At 45.2% G+C, this 22,489-nt stretch overlaps 4 protein-coding genes across 6 annotated transcripts in view; 2 read left to right on the top strand and 2 right to left on the bottom strand.

Annotated features, from left to right (window-relative positions):
* Nucleotides 1-11,545, bottom strand: part of ift122 (intraflagellar transport 122 homolog (Chlamydomonas)) — a 20,722-nt gene extending 9,177 nt beyond the window's left edge. The window contains exons 1-18 of the mRNA XM_034537879.1: nt 11,393-11,545; nt 8,642-8,708; nt 8,473-8,557; nt 8,317-8,395; nt 8,150-8,226; nt 7,971-8,037; nt 7,740-7,886; nt 6,826-6,901; nt 5,748-5,939; nt 5,256-5,394; nt 4,768-4,970; nt 3,682-3,819; nt 3,332-3,496; nt 2,965-3,162; nt 2,705-2,845; nt 2,358-2,411; nt 1,710-1,871; nt 382-548 (exon numbers count right to left, since the gene is read on the bottom strand). Coding sequence (XP_034393770.1) covers nt 382-548; nt 1,710-1,871; nt 2,358-2,411; nt 2,705-2,845; nt 2,965-3,162; nt 3,332-3,496; nt 3,682-3,819; nt 4,768-4,970; nt 5,256-5,394; nt 5,748-5,939; nt 6,826-6,901; nt 7,740-7,886; nt 7,971-8,037; nt 8,150-8,226; nt 8,317-8,395; nt 8,473-8,557; nt 8,642-8,708; nt 11,393-11,436 — 2,201 coding nt within the window. The 5' untranslated portion in view covers nt 11,437-11,545. The remainder of the gene's footprint in view (nt 1-381; nt 549-1,709; nt 1,872-2,357; nt 2,412-2,704; nt 2,846-2,964; nt 3,163-3,331; nt 3,497-3,681; nt 3,820-4,767; nt 4,971-5,255; nt 5,395-5,747; nt 5,940-6,825; nt 6,902-7,739; nt 7,887-7,970; nt 8,038-8,149; nt 8,227-8,316; nt 8,396-8,472; nt 8,558-8,641; nt 8,709-11,392) is intronic.
* mbd4 (methyl-CpG binding domain protein 4) lies at nt 11,086-14,641 on the top strand. The gene is made up of 8 exons (XM_034537940.1): nt 11,086-11,660; nt 11,819-12,078; nt 12,189-12,934; nt 13,536-13,601; nt 13,679-13,813; nt 13,887-14,036; nt 14,165-14,268; nt 14,366-14,641. Exons 2-8 carry the CDS (start codon nt 11,828-11,830, stop codon nt 14,438-14,440), a joined length of 1,527 nt encoding a protein of 508 aa, XP_034393831.1. The 5' UTR covers nt 11,086-11,660; nt 11,819-11,827; the 3' UTR covers nt 14,441-14,641.
* A 409-nt stretch (nt 14,642-15,050) lies between these two features.
* LOC117734035 lies at nt 15,051-16,744 on the top strand. Its single transcript, XM_034538086.1, has 6 exons — nt 15,051-15,060; nt 15,162-15,298; nt 15,434-15,561; nt 15,640-15,699; nt 15,779-15,968; nt 16,093-16,744. The coding sequence occupies exons 1-6, from the start codon at nt 15,051-15,053 to the stop codon at nt 16,201-16,203; spliced, it is 636 nt and encodes a 211-aa protein (XP_034393977.1). The 3' UTR covers nt 16,204-16,744.
* On the bottom strand, nt 15,849-22,020 carry LOC117733971 (protein disulfide isomerase Creld1). 3 transcript variants are annotated; one of them, XM_034537965.1, is made up of 12 exons: nt 21,775-22,004; nt 20,975-21,125; nt 20,799-20,881; nt 20,282-20,392; nt 20,067-20,158; nt 19,736-19,915; nt 19,538-19,633; nt 19,334-19,417; nt 18,637-18,732; nt 18,400-18,540; nt 18,016-18,278; nt 15,849-15,946 (listed from the first exon to the last, which is right to left on the bottom strand). In XM_034537965.1, exons 2-11 carry the CDS (start codon nt 21,089-21,091, stop codon nt 18,058-18,060), a joined length of 1,221 nt encoding a protein of 406 aa, XP_034393856.1. In that variant the 5' UTR covers nt 21,092-21,125; nt 21,775-22,004; the 3' UTR covers nt 15,849-15,946; nt 18,016-18,057. The 3 variants fall into 3 exon arrangements, with proteins under 3 accessions (XP_034393856.1, XP_034393857.1, XP_034393855.1); XM_034537966.1 differs by lacking the exon at nt 15,849-15,946 and having other exon boundaries at nt 17,116-18,278; nt 20,271-20,392; nt 20,975-21,655; nt 21,775-22,020; XM_034537964.1 differs by lacking the exon at nt 15,849-15,946 and having other exon boundaries at nt 17,116-18,278; nt 21,775-22,014.
* Nucleotides 22,021-22,489: the final 469 nt, after the last annotated feature.

Below are 22,489 nucleotides of genomic sequence, written 5' to 3'. Positions count from 1 at the left end.
AGTAACATGCAAGATGTGTTTGTTTGAGCTTGGGAGGAACTTCCGACACATCGAGTCAGGAATCTCTCGCGCTGGCTCGAAGAGTGAGCAGATGGATCGGATTCGGCCTTGAAGTTCAGGGCTTTAATCTACATCTGGGTTTAAATGTGGCCCCTTTGTTTTGTTGTCACAAGCTTTTTAAAAAAGAGATTTTTTTTTTTTTTTTTTTTTTTTAAATCCCAACAATGGTTGCGCCCCTGTTGGGTTTCCTCGTATTGATTTTATGTATTCTTTATAGTTTTACCACGATGTATTGTTTAACGTGCTCCAGCCTCTTCTTCTCTCCCGGTCCATCATTTCCAGCACTTGTGAATAACTAAAACCTAAAATGTCTACACCCACATGTCTTCCCAGCCGTGTTCGCCGATGATGTCGATGGCTTTCTGATGTTCTCCGGCCGACAGGTACATCTCCGCCGCCGCCCGGGGCTCCTTGCTGCTCTTGGCCCAGTCCGCCTGCTTGGTCATCAGGATCCGGGAGCTCTTGGGGTCCGTCGCTCCGACGAAGTCCTGCGAGAGAAAGACACCCCCCATGCCACGGTTACAAATGTCATTACCACACCAATGGGGGGGGGGGGGGGGGGGGTCACTGGGAAGGCCCCATTAACACTGGTTACAAGCGAGAGATGTCAAGGCTGTTATAAATCTATGAGGAGCAGTAATTAAAACATTTTACACTAATGTACCGCCCACCTTGAGACACAAAAAAAGAAATAAAAAAAAAAAGAAGAAAATTATAATAATATTAATTATATTTATATATATATTTAATTTAATTTTTTACGACATGACGGCCAGCACGAGCACTGACCCGACCCGGTAAAATCAACATGTATATGTACATTTGATGGTATTTATATATCATATACTGAATATAATTATACGATTGGATGGCCCTGCCGAGTGTAACGATATCCGATATCGGGCCACACGAGGAGGACCGGTTCAGAACCTGTGTGGGTCAAGGCCGAGTCGGGGAGGAAGAGAGTAACACAAACAGCGGGCAGCGAGCCCTCCGGTGTCCATCCTACCTAAAACAAACAGCCTGCAGGACCAGATGGCCACATAAATATACAACAGCCACATCAAACACACACACACACACACACACACACACACACACAAATATACACGAGCGAGTCAGAGCGGTGTCATCCGCTGCAGCAACGCGAATGTAAAGCTTGACGATCAAAGTGTCCGCCCTCCCACACACACACACACACACACACACACACACACACACATATATATATAAGCACGAGTGTGGCTCAACTCCAGCCGACCTCGTCTCAGTGATCATGTAAATTCTCCCCCTTTTGTGCTCCATTTCCACCTCCAACTATGTGTGTAAGTTACACAGATATGTCTGTGAAAGCACGCTGTGTGTGTGTGTGTGTGTGTGTGTGTGCGTGTGTGTGATCAGATGATACATGTGGAGATTCCAGTGATATACGAGGCGATGAAAGACAGACGGTAAAGGGGGGGGGGGGGGGAGGTGGGGGCAGGGGGGCAGGGCCCCAACTTGGCATAACTGCGCATGATGAGGAAAAACACATGTTCTACACCCTTAAAACATGCAGCGCTTTCCAGGTCGTTCCTGTCCGTATTGATACAAAAGTATGTTTTACGTGTGTGTGTCTGTGTGTGTGTGTGTGTGCGCGCGCGTGTCACCTTGGCGTACTCGAACATGCGCAGGTCCGTGTACATGCTCAGGGCTCTGGATTCGTGGCCGGTGCGTTTGTAGAGCTTGGCTGCCTCGTGGAATTTCCCCTGGTAGGCATAGACGTCTGCCAGGAACAGCTCATTGTCGCTCTCGCCCCGCTTCTTCCTCTCCTGCGAATCAGTCGACACAAACACCGGCATGTGTGCGGAGGTAAACACTCGCATTGGAAGTACACACACACACACACACACACAAAAAGGGCACTAAAAGCTTGGCTTGCAGGATGCAATCAGCATCGCCTCTGAGCGCACACGAGACTCTTACAGGAAAGAGTGTTTATACCGTACGATAAACATTTATTTCATGTGACTGAACAAACAGGAGGATAGTTCCCAACTTTCTCCAGGCACAAGCGGAAGAAGCCTTCGCTTCGCTCTGTGTGTGTGTGTGTGGGTGCGTGTGTGTGTGTGTGTGCTGTCATTCAGAATACAGGTTTTTAAGTGTAGCTCAGGGCAAAGCCTTGCAATAAATAAAAAAAGGTATGACGACCATTAATAAGTGTGACTGATGCAGCCTCGTCTGAACTCAATGACGTCAACTAAAAAAATCATAAAAGAAATAATACTATACAAGAATACACAATATTGAAGCGTTACCTCGATGCTACTGATGAGTTCCAGGTAGCGCAGGTCTCTGATTCTAATGAAGGCCTGAGAATTGGGAGGACAAGAGATCATTTGGGAGGACGTCATGTGTTTTTTCTTCTGCATCAATCAAAATCAGAGATTTGGCTACCGGAGAGTTTGCAGATGACCGTGAAGTCTCAAAGAGTGAAGCTCAAAGCAAATAAGTAATGTACTGTCGCCACATTTTGGAGGTAGTTGCTGCTATTTGTGTATGCTTTTATGATTCTGTGAAGATAAAAAGCAGTGGGATGAGCCGGTTGGTGTGTGTGTGTGTGTGTGTGTGTGTGTGTGTGTGTGTGTGCGTGTGTGAGACTGGCCTTCTTGGCGGTGTCAAAGTCGAGTCCCTCCAGGGCATCTGTGGCTAGATCCCTCCAGTCGCTGTCGGTCACGCCGAGACAGGCGATCTGGTAGGCCTCCTTATACATCTTCCTCTCCAGGTACTGGTACATGGGCGCCGACTGAGCGGAGCAACAAGGCGGAGCAAAACCAATCAATGAATAGGAAGACAACATCTACTCACCACACACACACACACACACACACACACACACACCGATGTCAGACGCGCGGCACACACCTGAGGCACCTCCACAGCCGACATGGCGTAGACGTGGAGGCAGAAGATCTTGGAGCCGTTGTAGCCGACCATGAAGCCCTGCATCTTCTGCTGGTGGACGGGGAAGTTGCTCGCCTTGATGTTGAGGTAGCCGTTGCCGGAGAAGCACAGCATGTCCTCGCACTGTGTGTTCCAGGCCACGCTGTTGGCGTTGGGCTCCTGTAGGGCGAGCGAAACGAGAGGAGGCAGGTGAGGGATGGAAGGCGGGGACACGAGGTGACACGAGTACGTGGACCTAATGCAAACTATTACACGTTGTATTCCCTCCATGCTGCACACGCCCGTTCCTCAGCCATCCCCCTTAACTCTCTCCACCCGGCCCGCTGACCTGAAAAAGCAGCTCCGCGTTGTTGATGTCGTAGACCAGGAGGGTGTTGTGCTCGTCCACCACGGCCAGCTTGTTGCGGGAGGCGCTCATGTCCAGGCAGCGCACCGAGGTCGACAGCTTCAGCAGCGTGATGGGAAACAGGTTGTCGACGAATATCTTCAGGATCTACGAACGACAGGCAGAGCAAAAAAAAAAAAAAAAAATCTGAATAGAGGATCGGGAACTGTAATAAAATAATAAAAATGGGAAAGACAAAAAGAAAAAAAAAAAACTTCTTTTCATGTTCAAATTCCCGGAGCACCGGGTGTCATTTCTAAAAGGTTACCTAATGTTTCCCCCGAGGTACTCACGGAGCCATTCTTTAAGCCGACTAGCAGGCCCTCTCGGCCCGGCGGGCCACCGATCACTTTGATGTAGCGAATCAGAGACTCCATCACCCATTCCTTCTCCTTGACGCTGGTGAAGGACAGGCACTGGAGCCTCTTCTCCTGCAGGGAAAACAGTTTTTAACACGTGAAACACCGACTGGTTCAAGTGTGACGCAAAAAAGTTTAAAATGTATTATCATTTCACGGTGTGTTCATCACGCCCTGTACACAAAACGCATTGTTCGTTTTAAAAACAGAAAGCAACGCCGTAAAAAGATAAAAACGATGAGTCGATTCGACGCGGCCCGTTTATGTGGTCTGAAAGCCGTCTAGAAGGCATGATCCCTGTTCGAGAGGGATCTGAAGCACCCCTCTGTCGCACACACAGACGGATTAAAAAAGAGGAAATAACCTCTTGTGTTATGGCTGCTCCTCCTCCAATAGCAGCCTCTGTCAAACACATAGAGACGAGAAGCAGAGAGGAACCCCAAAAGACACCCGCTGGTTCGGCTCCCCCCTTTTCGTTTCGGGCTGTCTCGCTTTTAGTTTGAAGACGGCTGAGAAAGGCGAGCGGGGACGGAGGCTGCCGCGGGGGCCACGTGCACAGCTGGAGCCTTTTTGCAAACTAGGCAGAAACATCTGGAAAGCCATTGCGATCCCGTGATATTATTGTTCTTCGCCGGGCTGTTTTTTTGGGGAGGGGGGGCTAGTGTCGGATGGCTGAACGCTGACTCACTCCGCGCTTCCAACGCCGTTAATACTTCTCAAATGTCTCTACGGGCCTCTTGCGCAATCCTGTGCGAGCGTGCGTTAAGAGTCCTTTGCAAAAAAAAAAAGGACATCTCATCTCAGTGTCATCTCAGGTCAGCGGAATTGAGTCTTGCGAAGCACAACTGAAGGAGAATCGTTTGAGGGGAAAAAAACCCGAAGAACCGGCTCCAGGAGAAGAGAGCGAGACATTTTTTTTTCACGTAATCACATTTCACAAAACGAGTGTTTTGAATGGTTTGTTTTTTTTCTTCTTCTTCTTCTTCTTCTTCTACCGCACAACCACATGGCTCCTCTGACCTGACACAGGATGATATGCTGGGAACAGACCACCAGCAGGTTGCACTCAAACTTCCTGCAGATCTTCTCCTTGATCCGGTAGTGCATGTCGGAGGTGTCGTCCGAGTAGAGCTCGTAGATGAGGATCTTCTCGGGCAGCTGGATCGCCAGGCGGTTTCTGTAGATGGCGATCTTCTTCACCAGCTCGCGGCACTTTATCCTCACTGGGGGAAAAGGAGGGACGTTTTAAGTGGTGTTATCTTCGCCAATGCGTCCAGTGGAATGAGTGTTGCTGCAGTTACGCTGCTCTTTATTCAGTGTGTGTGTTTTAATACAAATTCCAGCATTTATTTTTAAACTAGTAATGAATGAATATTGATAGGACAGGATGTAGTTGATGTAAAGACATGTAATATATAAACGTTTGTATTTTAATGCCTCTTTAACGTTGCTCGTGGAGCCAACCGAGATGCTCAAAGACACAAGAGAAAGCAAAAAAAAAAGTGCACCTTTTTGCTCCGTGATGAGGTGCTGCACAATGACATCCGTCATGCTGTCTCTGTACGCGTAGCGATCTTTGTAGAGGCCGTGAACCGTGCTGAAGATGAGTTGGTAGCAGGCGATGGTCCCGTCCTGGCAGCCCAACACCTAGATAAGAGAGAGAGAGAGAGAGAGATAGCAATGCAGCCGCACATCCTATTAACACCTCTAAGAAAAGAACCTGCAAGAGTGAGAAGAGAAGAGAATCTGCCAGCAGCCAATTCTCTCCTGTATGCCCCATCGCTTTCGGCTAAATATAGTGAAAAGGAGAGAGGAAAAAAAAAAAGAAAAAAAGAAGGTGCTACGGTGTTACTGTTAAATAAAAAATCACTTGCTTGTGCGTGTAGCTAAATCAGATTAAATGTATCAGATGCAGAGCGACTCTCTGAACGGATGCTCCGAGCTTTACATGTTCTCACTATTATTTAAGGATCATTTCTCCGAGACGTATAGCTACCCACCACAAAGTTGGAGTCGGGCTTAACCCGGCACGTCCACACCCAGGCGCTCTGCTCTCCGATGGCGCCGAGACGCACGCCGTCCTTCGTGTAGAGGGACGCCTGCTTGTCGGAGCCCCCCATGACGATGTACTCGCCCTTGGAGAAGTAGCCGACGCAGCAAGGGTCGTAGGTGAGAGGCTTGTCTTTTCCAATCTGAGAAGAGACGAAAAGAGAGAGAGAGAGAGAGAGAAGTGAACATTGAAACGAAGAATAAAAAGTATCATCTCTCGTATTTATTGCGTTCAACCCCCCGTAAAGACGTAAAAGAAAAAAAAAGTTGGCTCCGGTTTAAACAGCCTCTATAATATTAATGTTCAAAGACAATAAGCACAAGGTATCAGTGTCCCTTTAACTCGCGTCTGTTTCTCCTCAGTCTGGGAAGAAAAAAACTATTTTTTTTTTTTTTTTTTTTTTAAAAGAAGGCTGGCTGACAATCAGTTATTTTTCTTTCATTGGGAACAATTCCTGGTGCTGTAATCAAAACAGAATGTTCACTTAAATAATAATAATAAAAAAAAAAAGAGGCCAATGACAACATACGAGCCAACGGGGAACGGAGTAATGAACAGTGCATACTTGTCTGTAATTACCGTAAGGCCCACAGGGGAATTCAGGAGGACAGTGAGGGGGCCATTATGGCATAGCACGCAGGACCACTTCCAATGCACTGTTATGGTTTCAATAGAGCATGACGGGCTTATTACAACAGGAAATGCAGGTCTTAAACTCAGTTAAGTGTTCCCGATGCCACACATTCTGGACAGATAAACAAGAGGGAGTATTGTAGCTGCAGCGTGTGATAGCACGTACAGTGAGCTGATGGCGTCTGGTATTTTATAATGAGACCGCTTATATTCAGTCATCTAAATGGACTTTTAAACAGTTTTCAAGTGGCAAGGAGAGGATCAATCTTTTTTTTTTTTTTATTAGAACGTGTCGCACATGTAAGTAAGTACTTGCCACGTCACCATGCTGGTTGTATTTTGGGCATACCGTATGATGATGTACACAGGAAGTATAGTACGTATGTGGTGTTCACCTGCTTTCCACTGAGCTGATAAAAGGACAGCTTCTGACCCCAGTCGGCCACGGCCAGAATGTCATTGTGCTCGTCCCTGTGGAAATACAACAACAACAACAACAACAACAAAAAAGACTTTGGGCATAAGCACTCCTGTCAACACGCTGCACGATTGGGGCTTTGGTTGTTTAGCTAATGACGACGGTGTGAATAAAAGCAGCGCTTTCCCCCCTGAACAACTCAAGGACTTTAGCTTTTGCCATGTTTGTATTTGCTTTATCATGACTTTTGCATTTATTATCATTGCCATTTAGAGTCAGCCTCGGTATCTATCCACGCAGGCCTGCGTTCCCCCCTGTTGGAAGCGTCCATGAGCAAAGCATTAAATCCCTAAAGCAGCAGAAGAGACACTATTCACTGGCTGACCTCAAGCTCCGACCTCCCTGTTGTATTTCATAGAGAGATTTTAAATCTCAATGGGACTGTTGAATAAAAGCGTTAAAATAAATACATCTGGTGCATCGTCTCTCATCAATGCCCTCTTTAAGCTCCCTTCTTCCTGTGTGCCCTCTTCCTCTCAATTAACCTGCGTTGCAGTCCTCTGTCATGGCTACAGCTGTGCTCCTGGCTTAGACTGTAGGGGGCATCAAAGAACATGGACCTCTGCTTCAAGGTGCCATGTGCCTCTCCCTTATGGAAACACCAACGCTCCCTGGTTGACCGCTGCCACCTGCTGGCCCCACACAAGCTACTCACTTAAAATGCAACATACTCTCTCAAAGAGCACATCATTTTCTTAAAATTGTGGCACATGCGTGTGTGTGTGTGTGTGTGTGTGTGTGTGTGTGTGTGTGTGGGATTTAATAAAAAAACTAAATTGGTGAATTGTATTTCATAAATTATTATGGTGCAGTAATGAATTGGAGACGAACTTCGAGGGGTTCCAGGATATGGACCAGATGGGGGAAGCGGAGCCTCCGGGACGCTCGATCTTGACCTTCTCCTCTCCGTTCTTGTTCCGAATGCTCACCACTCCGTTCATCATGCCGAGGGCAAGGTACTGGCCGTCGTTTGTCCACCTTTTCAAATCAAAATGAAAACATCAACATATGAACGTGTCGCAACAAAGCGTACCGATGTGACGACTTAGGAACCTCGCTCACCCGCAGCATGTGATTTTACTGCTCACTTTATGTTTGTTTACGGATTTCTGCTCCGGGGACCAGAGACCTAAGAATGTATACAACATTTAAAAAGAAGATATCCATGGCGACGATTTTCTATACTCATAGGTGCGTAGTTTATTACGCACAAGTGCCTTAAAACGCATTGGTGCACTTACCAACGTCCCCAGAAGAACAGGAGGCAAGTTGGTGCGTGACAGGGTTGTAGGCAATGCACTGGATGGGGTCGTTGTGACTGCAGATGAACAAACGAGAAGAAGAAGAGATGACGTAATACGCAGAGGACGCGTTCGTAGTTTGAGTGATGCGCCAGAGTGACACTTACGTATATCTCAAGATACCCTCCAGTTTCGAGGTCCAGATGATGATGCTTTTGTCCGCTGACCCCGAGGCAAACCTTTTACCTGTAAGAGGGACGGAGTTAGCGCGATGACAACGATACAGGACAACGTGGAGTGTAAATGGAAAGCCACTCGAGTACCATCTTTAGCGTAGGCCACACAGTACACTAAGTCTTTGTGTCCTTTTAAAGGCTGGATAATCGCTCCATCTGCGACATCATAAACCTGCAACCAAAAATTTAATTACATTAAATATGAATGCATGCATTCTCTAGATGTATGGCCCAAATAAACCCTGGAAAGCCTTACCAGGACACGAAGCCCTGCAGCAATGATGAGTTGGCTGCCATCTGGCTTGAAGGCAAGGTCATAAACACTGCAACAACAACAACAAAATAGATTGAGGAAACATGACATCTCAAATTTGATGATTTTCTGCTTTGCTCATTTTTCTTTAATAATTATAAACTTAATATCTTTGGATATCTTTGGACTTCTTATCAGACCGAATCCGAAATGTATTTAGCTCGAGGAAATATAGACGGGTCATTTTTCATTATTGTATTTTTTGTTGTCTTTGGTTTATAGATCCAATTTTGTTTTTTGCAGTATGGCAAAACAGAAATCGAATCACAATAAATCTTTTTTCTTTTATATCTAATTTTTTTGATGGTTACCAAATTGATAGGAAATAGAATCACAATAAATCTTTTTTCTTTTATATCTGATTTTCTTGAGGGTTACTTAATTGATAAGGATTCAGGATATGAATATATCAGCATTGTGCTGCTGCCTATACCTTTTAAGTTATATTGTATGCTAGATTGTATATAGGCTTTGTTCATTGTATTGTGTGTGATGACTGAATAAAACACCACAACTATTACTACTACCACTACCACTACTACTACTAATACTACCACTACCTCTACTACTACCACCACTACTACTAATACTACCACTACCACCACTACTACTACTAATACTACCTCTACTACTACCACTCCTAATACTACCTCTACTACTACCACTACTACTACTAGTACTAATAATACTACCACTACCTCTACTACTAATACTACCACTACCACCACTACTACTACTAATACTACCTCTACTACTACCACTCCTAATACTACCTCTACTACTACCACTACTACTACTAGTACTAATAATACTACCACTACCTCTACTACTACCACTACCACTACTAGTACTAATAATACTACCACTACCACTACTACTACTACCACCACCACCACTACTACTAATACTACTACTACTAGTACTAATAATACTACCACTACCTCTACTACTACCACTACTAATACTACCACCACCTCTACTACCACTACCACTACTACTACCACCACCACTACTACTACTACTAATACTACCACTACTACTACTACTAGTACTAATAATACTACCACTACTACCACCACCACCACTAGTACTAATAATACTACCACTACCTCTACTACTACCACTACTAATACTACCACCACCTCTACTACCACTACCACTACTACTACTAATACTACCACTACTACCACCACCACCACTAGTACTAATAATACTACCACTACTAATACTACCACCTCCACTACTACTACTGCTACCACTACTACTACTACCACCACCACCACCACCACCACCACCACCACCACCACCACCACCACCACCACCACCACCACCACCACCACCACCACCACCACTACTACTACTACTACTACTACTACTACTACTACTACTACCACCACTACTACTACCACCACTACTACTACCACCACTACCACTACTACTACTACCAATATTACTACCACTACCACCACTACCACTACTACTACTACCACCACCACTACCACTACTACCACTACTACTACTACTACCACCACTATTACTACCACTACCACCACTACTACTACTACTACCACCACTATTACTACCACTACCACCACTACTACTACTACTACTACCAATATTACTACCACTACCACCACTACTACTACTACCATCACTACCACCACTACCACTACTACTAATACCACCACCACTACCACTACTACTACTACCACTACTACTACTACTACCACCACTATTACTACCACTACCACCACTACTACTACTACTACCAATATTACTACCACTACCACCACTACTACTACTACCATCACTACCACTACTACTACTACTACTACTACTACCACTACCACCCCACTACTACCAATATTACTACCACTACCACTACTACTACCACCACTACCACCAATATTACTACCACTACCACCACTAACACTACTACTACCACCACTACCCCACTACTACCAATATTACTACCACTACCACTACTACTACCACCACTACTACCAATATTACTACCACTACCACTACTACTACCAATATTACTACCACTACCACTACTACCACTACCACTACCACTACAACAAGGTCCACTTGTTAGTTTTTTCTGGGAACATGTTTTCCTCGTGCAGCTAACGGGCTTTATATAAACCCTGTTTTGCATATTGACAATAAATCATCCTTGAACGCTTGATTGTGGCCACAACAGCTGCTCTGCAATGCAGTTACAGCCCAATAAAAGGTCCATTCATAAAATAAAGAAAGAAATCTGCTGCCTTGGGGTCCAGATAGATAATCTATAAATCCAAGTTGAGGATGGTTTACATGCGACTTTACGTTATCAGCAGGAAAGCAAAAGGCGTAACCTAGTAACCGAGCCCTCTTGCATTAACCGTAAAGCAGAACCAACTGACGTATGTCGCTTTGCGTTAACGTGAGCTTCAACTGAACGTTGTACCGTAACCATTGGTTGAGAGAACATTAATTGCGCACAACAAAAAATAGGATAACAATAGCGCACGCTAATCATAAACCAGCTTTGGTATCCGTCAAATTAAAACTAAACGAGTTGCTGCCCCCGGCGGACGCTAACATCACCAGTTTGCATAGCAACCGCCGTTGCTAACCACCGAGCGTTGCGTCCCAGCAACAAACCGGGGTTGAAAGACGTAAAAAAGCAAACGTGGAGACCCTCACCATTGATCGCGGATTGTTTCTTTCCACGCTAGGACGGCTCTCATCTCCGCCCTTGTGTTTTTATGTTCGTGTCAACAGGTTGTCGCTCGCTCGCTCTCTTTTTTCATGCTAAGCTCCCGTTTTTTGTTTTTTTTTTCGCGATTCGTCCTCACTGCGCAGACTCGGGATCTGCTCGCTACTTCCGGTATTGGTTGGAGCTGACTGGCTCCAGTGTTGACATCAGAACGTCTGTGGTCTGCACCCCTGTGAGGAAAGGAGGAGTACGAGGGTTAGTCAACTAGTTTATTGTCTGCTGATCATGTCAGAGTCTGCCGTTAAAAGTTAGATCCATTATATGTTAAGACTTGATGTGTTGTTTATGTGTATTTTTAACTGTATTGTGGATATGGATGTCAACAACAACAATGTAATTGTGTATATGTTAAGGAACCAGGAATGGCTACAGATGTGGGAGGAAGGGAAAAAACCCAAAGTCAGCTTGTGGATAATGATTTGAACAGCACACCTCTCAAGATGCTCACGAGCTGTGACACCCGGCTGGAGACCGGCGACAAGAAAAACAACCAAAGTCCCAAAAGTGAAGACGCCTCCCGCCGTACGTCCACGTTGCCCCGTGGCTGGATCCGAGAGGTTAGGCGGCGGAAAACAGGCAAGACAGCTGGCAAAATGGACATCTACATTACAAGGTGACTCATTGTTTCCTCAGACTCAGTGCTTTGGAAAAAAAAGTGTTGTATTGATTTTTCTTCTTTTTTTTTTCTCTCTCTCTCTCTTTCTTTCTCTCTGTTGTGCAAAGCCCCCAGGGGCAGAAGTTCCGCTCCAGAACATCTCTGCATGCTTTCCTCCTGAAAGATGGAGAAGGGATCTTAGACATAAACCTCTTTGATTTCACCGCATCCAAGGACGACGTCGCCGCTTCCCGGTTAGCCGCCTCCAAACGGGGACGGAGGACGAGAAAGAAAAGACACGCGGTCGGACAGCAGGAGGCAACGGATTCCCCTCCGAATAAATCTAAGAGAGCCTCTTCCTGCCTCAGGAGTGCCGCTGAAGACGGAGAAGTGAAGAGTGGCACACCAGCTGCATCTTCGACCACAGAGGACGACGTCGGACCGCAGGAGTCTCCTCACAGGGCGGGTCAGCTGAGGGGGAAGCTGCTCCGACCGCCTCCTCCCAGTAAAGAACAAAACACTCCCGCAGCGCACGAGGACGAGGAGGCCGACTCGAGGCCTCCTGTGCCAACGCTGAACGTGGAACCGGCCACTGAGAGCGAGGATGAGGATGAGGAGAGCGAAGGCGACTACGAGACTGATTTTGAACTGGAGGCCGACTCGAGGCCTCCTGTGCCAACGCTGAACGTGGAGCTGGCCACTGACAGCGAGGGCGAGAATGAGGATGAGGATGAGGATGGGGGAGGCGGAGAGGAGAACATAGGCGACTACTACGTTAGTTTTAATCTGGAGGCCGACGGTCATCGGGATGAGGAAGCGGCGTTACCGGACCTCGCTGGTGGGAGCTGCACACCAGTCAGCGGTTCCCAGAATAGTAAGTATGATTCATCACTGTCTCACAGCTTGGAAAAGCAGCAGCTCAAGTTAACAAGCAGAATGTTCTTTAAGGGCAGAGTCCAATAGTTACTTAACTTCAGATTAGACCCCCAAAAAATTGTCGATTGTATTTCTTTGCATTTGAAATACCACAAAGTATCCTAAATATTCACCCACCGTACCACTTTACATTCATTTCCACTTCATTTAGAAGGTGTTTGGGTTCGTGCACATCCATAAATAATACATATTTAAAATTAGATTCTAAAATCTAGACTTTGTGGGTTTTTGTGAGATACGCAGAGCAGTTTTATTTAATTCAAAATATATGTGCGCGCTCTGGAAAGCAATATTAATAACGTTAAATCAAACATCTCAGCAATAAGTAAATCAAACATTAGAGCAGGAATTCACTTACACATTGACAATATATCAGAAGAAAGAAATGTGTGTTTAAACATACATATTTATATATATATATATATATATATATATATATATATATATATATATATATATTTATAAATATATATATATATTTATATATATATATATATTTATATATATATTTATTTATTAACTGTTTCCTGTCTGCCTAGAGTCCAAGAGTGTGGAAGACAAACGGAAAACAAGCCCTTATTTCAGCAGGAAACTCTGCAGAGATGGTAAGGTTAAAAAGAGAAAAGCTGTATTTGTATGCATAAATCATACCTCAACATTAAGGAGACACGTCTGCACACAGGCCCGAGCCCACCCAGGAGGAAGGCCTTCAGGAAGTGGACGCCCCCTCGCTCGCCCTACAACCTGGTACAGGAAACCCTTTTCCACGACCCCTGGAAGCTCCTGGTGGCCACCATCTTTCTGAACAAGACCAGCGGTGAGCGAGCTACCAACATTACACACGATGCATTGCAACAGTGAATGTAACGAACGCCTTTCAACAAACACAGGCAAGATGGCCATACCGGTGCTGTGGCAGTTCTTCGAGCGGTACCCGTCCGCAGAGGTGACCCGCGAGGCCGACTGGAAGCCCGTGTCTGAACTCATGAAGCCCCTCGGCCTGTACGAGCTCCGAGCCAAAACGCTCGTACGCTTCTCAGGTGAACGTGCTCGTCTTTAATACGGGAATTACAGTATTTAATATGTGGCCACTGCAGATTTGTATGGTTTTAATAAATAAATAAAAACTCCCAATGCCCTTTTTTTTTTCCCCCCTCCTCCTGCGTAGATGAATACCTCGCCAAAGAGTGGCGTTACCCCATCGAGCTGCACGGGATCGGGAAGTACGGCAACGACTCCTACAGGATCTTCTGCGTGGGCGAGTGGAGAGAGGTGAGTCCGTTTTTTGTTTTTTGGAACGTCCACGAATGCCAAACGTCACGGCATATTTTTAACCGACGTCTTTTTTTTTTTTTTTACCTTAAAAAAGGTGAAGCCCGAAGATCACATGTTAAACAAATACCACGGCTGGCTGTGGGAGAACCACGAAATGCTCGGAATCTGAAACGCGACGCACGAGGAACCGCGAGGAAGACGTGCACATCACGTAAAATCACACGTTACTTTAGCATCACGATGAACCTGAATGCCTTTAAAAAAATATATATATATACTAATTATGCAGCAATATTACTTCTTCCTTTTAAAACTGTTTTTATGTGTACTGTGAAATAAAAATGGTTTTAAAGTGGTTAAAAAGTTGAAATGATTCACGAGTGGATTATTCGGTCCGTCCTCTGACCGGTTGTCTCGCCTCGTCTCTTCATACGAATGGAAGACATCTTCTGACGGTGTCTGGTTCGTCCATTGTCTCAGGCTGGTGACCTTTCCTATTGAGCGCACTGACACATGACCTTGAATGCCACACAGCAGCTTTCTTTTTGACGAGGGGGGGGGGGGGGTAATTAAACCTGATTCCCAAGGCAACTGTTGCCACGGCCAAAAAAAAACACTCAGTGAATACACAGGCACAGTTTAATCTCTAACTAGTGGCCGGCACAGTCATTTGCTCTATTTACATATGCAGCTGTAAAGAGAGATAATTAAATAGTGCTGGATTTGGCACTTTTGAAAGACTTCTCAGGTGGAACAGAAGAAACGGCTTGAACTTCAAAATGAGACTACGTAAGAAAACGGCGCCTTTTTTTTTTCTTCCTCCTCCAATTGTTGTCTATTTAAAAAAATAAAAGTTAATAGCATCTTAAACAGTTACTCCGTTACCACAGCAGCCATCTCTACAGCCTCCACACATGTGTGCGTTCCTCACGGCGCACTTCCTGTCCGGCAGAGCCGCTGCCTGCTGGTCACCCCCGTGACATTTCCCAGCATCACAGACTCGGCCCGGCTGTGGACGAGCTGTCAGGTAAGCAAAGATTATTTTTTCACACTTCATCCAGTGCCCGTATCGCATAACAAGGAAGATTGTGTTTATTTTGGGGAGGTAAAAAACAACAACAACAAACAACAACAAAATGCTCCCATAAATCTGCTTCTCCAGAATATTCCAAGACTGAACCCTTTGCATCCACCTTTGGTCCATAAACGCATCGTCAGTCTGGAGACGCCTGCTGTTCACCACCACAACCACCAGAGGTCACTGACGATGCAGAGGAGAGAGCACCACAGGTCAGGGCCATCTGAAGGATCTCTTCCCATCACAGAGCTGCCTTAAATGCCCTAACCTCACGGTGGTTTGTGTGTCAGGTATCATCAAGTGTGGCGAAAACCTTTCTACGGAACCAGCAGTGAGAGAGAAGAGTACAGGTAAATTGATAAAACACGTCCAACGATTGCATAACTCGTGTTGACAACATAAAAAAATTAAAAAAAACTCTCACTGCAGGAAGGAGATGCGCGAGCAGTTAATGAGGCAGATGGAGGAGAAAGGCGTCGCACTGAAGCTGCAGCTGGCCAGCAAGGCGGAGGACGCCGAGCATCTCCGAGAGGTGGACCGCCTCGCCCTCTCCGGTGAGAGAGAGCGAAGGATCCAGCACAGCAAAGCAATGACGGCCTACAGAGACGAGAACAAGAGGGTAAAGCCCCACGTTATTCATCTTCCCCCTCACAATGGGGGGACAGATAATGCTTCCACTTGCCGGATGCTCTCGGGTTACAGCGGGGAGTGTTTTGAGGTTTTCTTTGTGTGTTTGTATGCAGCTAATGGAGCAGAGCTGGAGGGATAGAGCACTAACGCGCTCCCAGGAGAGCCTAAAGGAGAGAGAGCTGCTGTGCCTCAACCCCATTAACTGGACTGGAACGCTCAAATAGGACGAGCCTCGACAGCCGGAGTCCAAAGTCTGGGTTTCACTCCTCGCCGTACAGCGTCGGATGGAACTGGGATGTTTGGCACATGTAATTAGTGCCGTCTGAGCTCATTAAAAAGGGACTTTTGTAAACTGGGAAGAAGCGGTTGAAACTGTCCAGCAACCCTTTGAGTATACGAGAATGCTGATGCATCTCCCATCTTACACTGCACTCCTAAACTAGTCAGACAGCTGACTGTTCTTTTTCTTTAGTATCAAAACAATGCAGCAGTCATTTTTTAAAATTATTTTTGTGCCTATTCCTCGTCAAAATCTGGTGCCTACATTACCCACAATGCAACATTTCTGTTATGCCAGTCATGAGGAGGTCTGGTGAACTCGCTTCCTTGTAACTCCTATTTCTTTTTAATTTTCAAACTTGTAGTCTTTTTAAAAAAAAAAACAGATTTCATGCAGCTCTCTCTGTGGCCACGACATACTTTATACTATTAATTTAACTATTTTCACGTGTGGAGAAGTATTCACAAAGACCTGTAAACTGACTGACTGTGTAAAAAAGCCTTTAAGAGTTTCTCCCTGTCACTGATTTACAGTGTTGTCCTGGAAATTTAAACATGCAGTTGTATAGAAAATAATTTTCCCTCATTCTCTTAATGTAAAGAGCAGAGGAAATTTGACAATCAATACACAATTCAAATTTAAAACATGTAGTGATACTTTTTATTGTAAAGCAAACGTATATATAACGAATGAGGACTGTGGAAAACTTTTCCACACGAGGAAAACCCCCCAAAAAAAGACAAAGTAGATGGTGAAGTGATGCTTCAGTGGCTTTTTTCTAACGTGACACTACTGTACCCGCTAGAATTAAAACTGCATTGAAAATACACACATAAAAGGGGAAAATGTGATAAATTATCTTCCCCGCAAAAAGATATATTGCTTTCAAAATAAATAAATAAATAAATAAATAAATAAAAGGCAACAAAAAATGGCTTTTAAAATCATCCAGATCAGAGCTGGTACAATAAGCAAATTCAATAGTGTTGTCCAAACAGTCTTCCATGCCAAAGTAAGTCAATAAATAAATACATAAAAAGGTGGACTATCTATTATTTAAAATCCTATTTCCATGCATTATTACAAAAAAATAATCGTCCAGTAAGGAAGGAGGTAAAAAGTAATTTTGTGAAACATAAATAAAAACAGTGGCTCGTTATGGAATTATCCCAGAGTTTCAATGAGGTTACTTTTCGGGGGGGGGGGGGGGATAAATATATAATAAATAAAATCCCTCATCTAACCGCGGTCCCGCTGCAAGGATCGTGAGAGTAGCGGTACCCCCGACGCAGCAGCCCCCTCCAGTGGGACACCCTCTGCTCCACAGCACTGAGGTCATGAAACAGAAAACATGGCGGACGCGAGGTTTCGATTGTGTGGAAGCAAACGACATCGTTTCAACATCGAGCCCAGATGAGACATCCAAATGCATAATAGATTTTTTTTTAAATTTTTTTTTTTTTTTAAACAATCAGTAGTGGTCTTCGTGTCGCCCCCTTTTAGCTCCCGACAGAGTCGAGGTCAAAGGTCATAAAGTTCCTTAATGTCAGTGCAGCGTCGCTTTTGTTATTCCTCTTCCGAGAGCCACGGCTTTCACGGCCTTTCCAAGTTCTTGCTCCTTTTTTTCCCCCCCTTGCGTTATCCTAATTCATCAACTTTAAAATGTAACCCTTCAAGTGAACCGCTGACCGGCTAGCGCTGCAGGGGATAGTTCCCCGCCCCTCCCCCCCCCACCTTGCCGTCGAGTCGTATTCACCTTAAAAATAAAAATCGGCCGGTACTCCGTCCTCAAACCGGTCTAGCGTCCCTTCAGGAACCCGTCCAGCATCACGTCTCCCTTTTCCGTCAGCCAGTATCCGGCCATGGCGGCCACGCCTCCGATGAAGATGGCCGTGAAGACCATGTCGCCCTTGGCGGCGAGCGTAGCGATGGCGCAGATCACGACGCCGAAGAACATCTGCTGCAGGACGAGGACCTCGTCGTCCGTCATGTCGTCAAACAGACCCTTATTTGGGTCGGCTGGGGGGGGGGGGGGTGGGGGGGGGAAGAGAAGCTTAGCCAACAGATCGGAGGAGACGTCAACATGCGGACTTCATTAAAAAGGAAATACGATTCTCTTTCGAGGCTCTGGATGACTTACTCGGAGGCTTGTTCTCGACACAGATGCTATCTCTTCTGATGAAGCCATTGGCGCAGTCGCAGTGGAAGGAGCCCTCCTCGTTGATGCAGGCCTCGTTGAGTCCCGGGCACGCGATCGCGTGATCTCTACATTCATCTACGTCTGTGGGGAGCAAAAATAAAAACGTCAGTTAAAGGAAATCCGGGGTGGGGGGGTGGGATGTGCAGAAGTAGAGCAAATAAAGCGACGTGTCCTCACCGAGACACTTCGCCCCTCTCAGTTTGTAGCCACGTGCACATTTTTTACAGCGGGCGGGACCACTACCCATGCAGCCCACGCACGCCTGGTCACAGCCTGGAAACGAAACAAGAGGCGGTCAACAAGCGCTGTAGTGTAGGAATGATGATGTCACGTTTCCATTACTTTTTACATTAATTACATTAATGGATGATGTTTCCATTACTGCATGTGATGAAGTTTTACAACTAGACCTGCAACGATTAATCACTTTTTATTTTTCCGAGCAAAAAAAAAAAAAAAAAAAAAAGGCCAAACGTTCACAGGAGATTTGATGCTTTCTTAGTGTTATACATATATAACAATGCAATTAATGTCTTTGGCTTTTGGACTGTTGAGAAAATAATAAATAAATACTAGTTCAGTTTATGCTGTTGTAAATTACAGGCAATAACATAGAAGGCACTTTTCTCCACTTTGTCATTTTATAGATAGAATTTAGAATAAAAAAGCGGATTAAGTTGCACAGAAAACCATTTATCTTTTGTAATGAGATACATTAGTTTGTAGAAATTATAGTTTAGTTAATTTTGCAAATGCAACTAAACACCTACCTCAAATTAAAAAAAGAATAACACTGAAGAACGTGTCGGGAGGCGTACGTGCACGATTTCATTGGGCATCATAAAGACGGCAGCTTCTACACAAGAGAACGTACCTCTGCACTCGTAGGTTCCCTCCGTGTTGTGACAGAAAGTGTTCGAGGGACAACGTGCCAGCTCTGTGCCGCACTCGTCAATATCTAAGAGAGAGACACACACACACACACACACACACACACACACGGGGCAGTCAAACAACACACACCGGCAAAAGAGAGTCGATGCAATGTCACCGCACGACATCTGAAGCCCAAACTCACCCACGCACTTGTTGTCGTGAAGGATCCAGCCGGGTTTGCAGTCGAGGCATTTGTAGTCCTGTGGCCCCGCGCACTTCTTACATGAGTGGTAGCAAGCTGTGGAAAAATAGGGGGGGGGGGGGGGGGGGAGGGGGTTAAATTCAAGACTTAAAATGCATGTGTGGGGGGGTTGTAACAGCCGTCTTGAGTCTCGGGCACCTGCGCAGGCTCCTGTGCTGTCGTTGGAGCTTTTCTCTCTGTAGTAGCCGTCGGCACAGCTCTGGCACAGGCGGCCCGAGTATCCGGGGTCGCAGACACACTCCCCGTCTCCGAGGCGAGTCCCTTCCCCCTCGCAGCGGCCCAGACCTCCACACACACCGCCAGGGCTTGAGGGACACTCTGGATTGGATAAATATGAATAAATACATGTTTAAAAAGCTCTAAATTAGCGTGGGGATACATCTTCATGAAGTCTAAATCGTCCTACACAAGGATGAATGCGTTTCAGTTATCAGGAAGCTTTCTGTTTGATGCTTAATGTTTTCCACACCTTTGCAGTCAGGTCCGAAGCTCCCGGGTGGACAGCAGACCCTCAGCTCCTCTATGCACAGCCACTCAAACAGGTCCGGTGCCTCCTGCTGCCTACACACACACACACACACGCACACGCACACGTCATGGATTTAAAACAGGGGCGTGGCATTACATCCCACAACATAATAATAATAATAATAATAATAATAATAATACACACATCTCATTTACCTGTGGAACCACCATGTCTCCACCTGGTCCTCGATCTGCTCCAGCAGCTGGTTGCATTCAAAATCTGCTTTCTCACAAGCGGCTTCCACGATCTCCAGGAGCCGGGTCTCGCTGCAACAAGAGACACACACACACACAAGTAGAACCGCAGAACCGCAGAACAAATGCCGTCTCATCCCAAAAAAGAAGAGCTTTACGTCCACCGAGAGGATTCATGATGTATTATCATTCAAACATTACATCAATATCATGTGCAGAGAAGACAAAGAATACAAGATACAAAAAGGTGTAACGTTACTCTTCTTTTTAGCAATTATGACACCATATATATATATATATATATATATATATATATATATATATATATATATATATATATATATATATAAATAAAATAAATAATCCCTCCCCTCCTCCTGATTGCCACCGGGCATTTCCAACACGGATACCAAGTCAAAAATTGACTGACTCCACAGTCCCCATAAGTCAATATTCTCCAATGTAAACGTCCTCTTACCTGCTCGCATACTTGGCCAGCTTTTCTTCTTCCCAGGCGGTGTTTCCGCCCCCGAAGTTCTTGGTGGCGGTTCTCTCCAAGCCCTACAAACAGGGAACATGTCAAGACTCCCGTCATTAAAAGAGGAAGAAAAAAAAAGAAGACGAGCGTGAACCGACGGCACATTGCTGCGTTACCTTAATGAAACTCTCCGTGAGTTTTCGGCAGGTCTGGCACGGCGCGGTCTGGACCCTCACCACCGAGAGCTCGGAGAGAAGCACCAGAGCGGGCAGGAACGGCCAGGCCCACCACATGGTCCTGCACACCAAAACCCAGTGATGGACGGCACTTTTTTTTTTTAAAAGAGAGAGAGAGAGAAAGAAATCGGGCTTGAAATAAGTATCATCAAATACTCTTTTATGCTTTCAGTGAAAAGAAAAATCATATACAAAACCACGCATTAACTTTAGTTAAGAATAATGTTCCGCTTTGTATATTAATAAAGTATTTATTGGGACAGTGGGGATGAATTATATTGTATTTAACTGGAATAACCTGCCATTTCCTTCACCCACCTTTGTGACATCAAACATATTGATTTAAGTTGTGTTTATTTATTTATTTATTATAATTTGGGTGATATACGCAATTGGATCCTCAGGCAGGAGTGAATGCTTGTTTTTTTTTGTTTTTTTTAAATGAATAAACCCGGGTCGCGATGCTCTTCCTCCACCGGCAGCTCGCGAAGCATCAGCATCACACGGCCAGCCGGCTAGCAGCGGGCTAAGGTCGGCGGCTAGCCCGCTGCGCGAGGCGCCCTCCGTCTGACCGGTTTCCGGTGCGTCCGCGAGACTCCGGAAGACCGGCGTTAAATACGACTTCAACACAAAAAAAACAAAAACATATATATATATACACACACACGCACACACACATGTGCACGGCGGCGGCGGCTCTTTGATGTCCGCGAGCCAAACCGAAAAGTGCTTCTCGTTACCTTGTTGCAAAGCCACGACGCACCGCTGATGACGACGAGGAGGAGGATGATTGTCCGGTTCTCCCTGCGGGCTCACGACAACGCAGGCAGAGCTTTCGACATTTTAGTGGGCCATTTCGTTGTGTGCGTGTGCGTGTGTGTGTGTGTGTGTGTGTGTGTGTGTGTTGGTAAGGGGCTGCAGGGCTTTGAGATGAACGGACGAGCAGCTGCCAGTCGGTTCCTCCGGTTCCTCTTCCCGTGCAAGCTGAAGCCAACACAGGATGTGGCCCCGCCCAACCCCAGCTGGGATTTAACTCATCAACCAATCAGCGCACTGCACATTCTCCGTGTCGTCTCATGCTCTTGTTAAGCTCTTTAAAAAAACAAAAATAATAATACATTTAACCGCATGGTAATGTGATGTATTTAAATTTTTTTTTTTTAAAAAGGGTATCCTGAAAACAAGGATTTAAAAATAGATTTTTACATTTGGAGATATCTGCATTTACTAATAAAGATACAATAAATGTGTATTCTATTGTGTATATATTTTATATATATATATATATATATATATATATATATATATATATATATCTGTCATATTTTCTTTTATTTTGTGTGTTTAGTTTATTTAGTCTATTCCATTTGGTGTCTGTAAAGTGTTGGGCGCTACTATGACAACAAATTTCCCCTTGGGGATTAATAAAGTATCTATCTAAAAAAATATTATAAT

The sequence above is a fragment of the Cyclopterus lumpus genome, chromosome 7, assembly GCF_009769545.1.
Source record: "Cyclopterus lumpus isolate fCycLum1 chromosome 7, fCycLum1.pri, whole genome shotgun sequence".
Taxonomy (NCBI): domain Eukaryota; kingdom Metazoa; phylum Chordata; class Actinopteri; order Perciformes; family Cyclopteridae; genus Cyclopterus; species Cyclopterus lumpus.
Note: the sequence above shows the minus strand (reverse complement) of the source record. Positions and strands in the feature narration are given on the sequence as shown.

What these genes read in the sequence shown, in the direction of transcription:
- mbd4 (XM_034537940.1), top strand. Translation starts at nt 11,828, where the DNA reads ATGGCTACAGATGTGGGAGGAAGGGAAAAAACCCAAAGTCAGCTTGTG. An exon ending in AGTCAGCGGTTCCCAGAATA is followed by an intron (nt 12,935 to 13,535) that starts GTAAGTATGATT and finishes CTGTCTGCCTAG; the next exon opens with AGTCCAAGAGTGTGGAAGAC. An exon ending in CAGGAAACTCTGCAGAGATG is followed by an intron (nt 13,602 to 13,678) that starts GTAAGGTTAAAA and finishes GTCTGCACACAG; the next exon opens with GCCCGAGCCCACCCAGGAGG.
- LOC117734035 (XM_034538086.1), top strand. An exon ending in CAGAGGAGAGAGCACCACAG is followed by an intron (nt 15,562 to 15,639) that starts GTCAGGGCCATC and finishes TTTGTGTGTCAG; the next exon opens with GTATCATCAAGTGTGGCGAA. An exon ending in ACAGAGACGAGAACAAGAGG is followed by an intron (nt 15,969 to 16,092) that starts GTAAAGCCCCAC and finishes GTTTGTATGCAG; the next exon opens with CTAATGGAGCAGAGCTGGAG.
- LOC117733971 (XM_034537964.1), bottom strand. Translation starts at nt 21,091, where the DNA reads ATGTGGTGGGCCTGGCCGTTCCTGCCCGCTCTGGTGCTTCTCTCCGAG. An exon ending in TCACGGAGAGTTTCATTAAG is followed by an intron (nt 20,882 to 20,974) that starts GTAACGCAGCAA and finishes CCCTGTTTGTAG; the next exon opens with GGCTTGGAGAGAACCGCCAC. An exon ending in TCACGACAACAAGTGCGTGG is followed by an intron (nt 19,418 to 19,537) that starts GTGAGTTTGGGC and finishes TCTCTCTCTTAG; the next exon opens with ATATTGACGAGTGCGGCACA.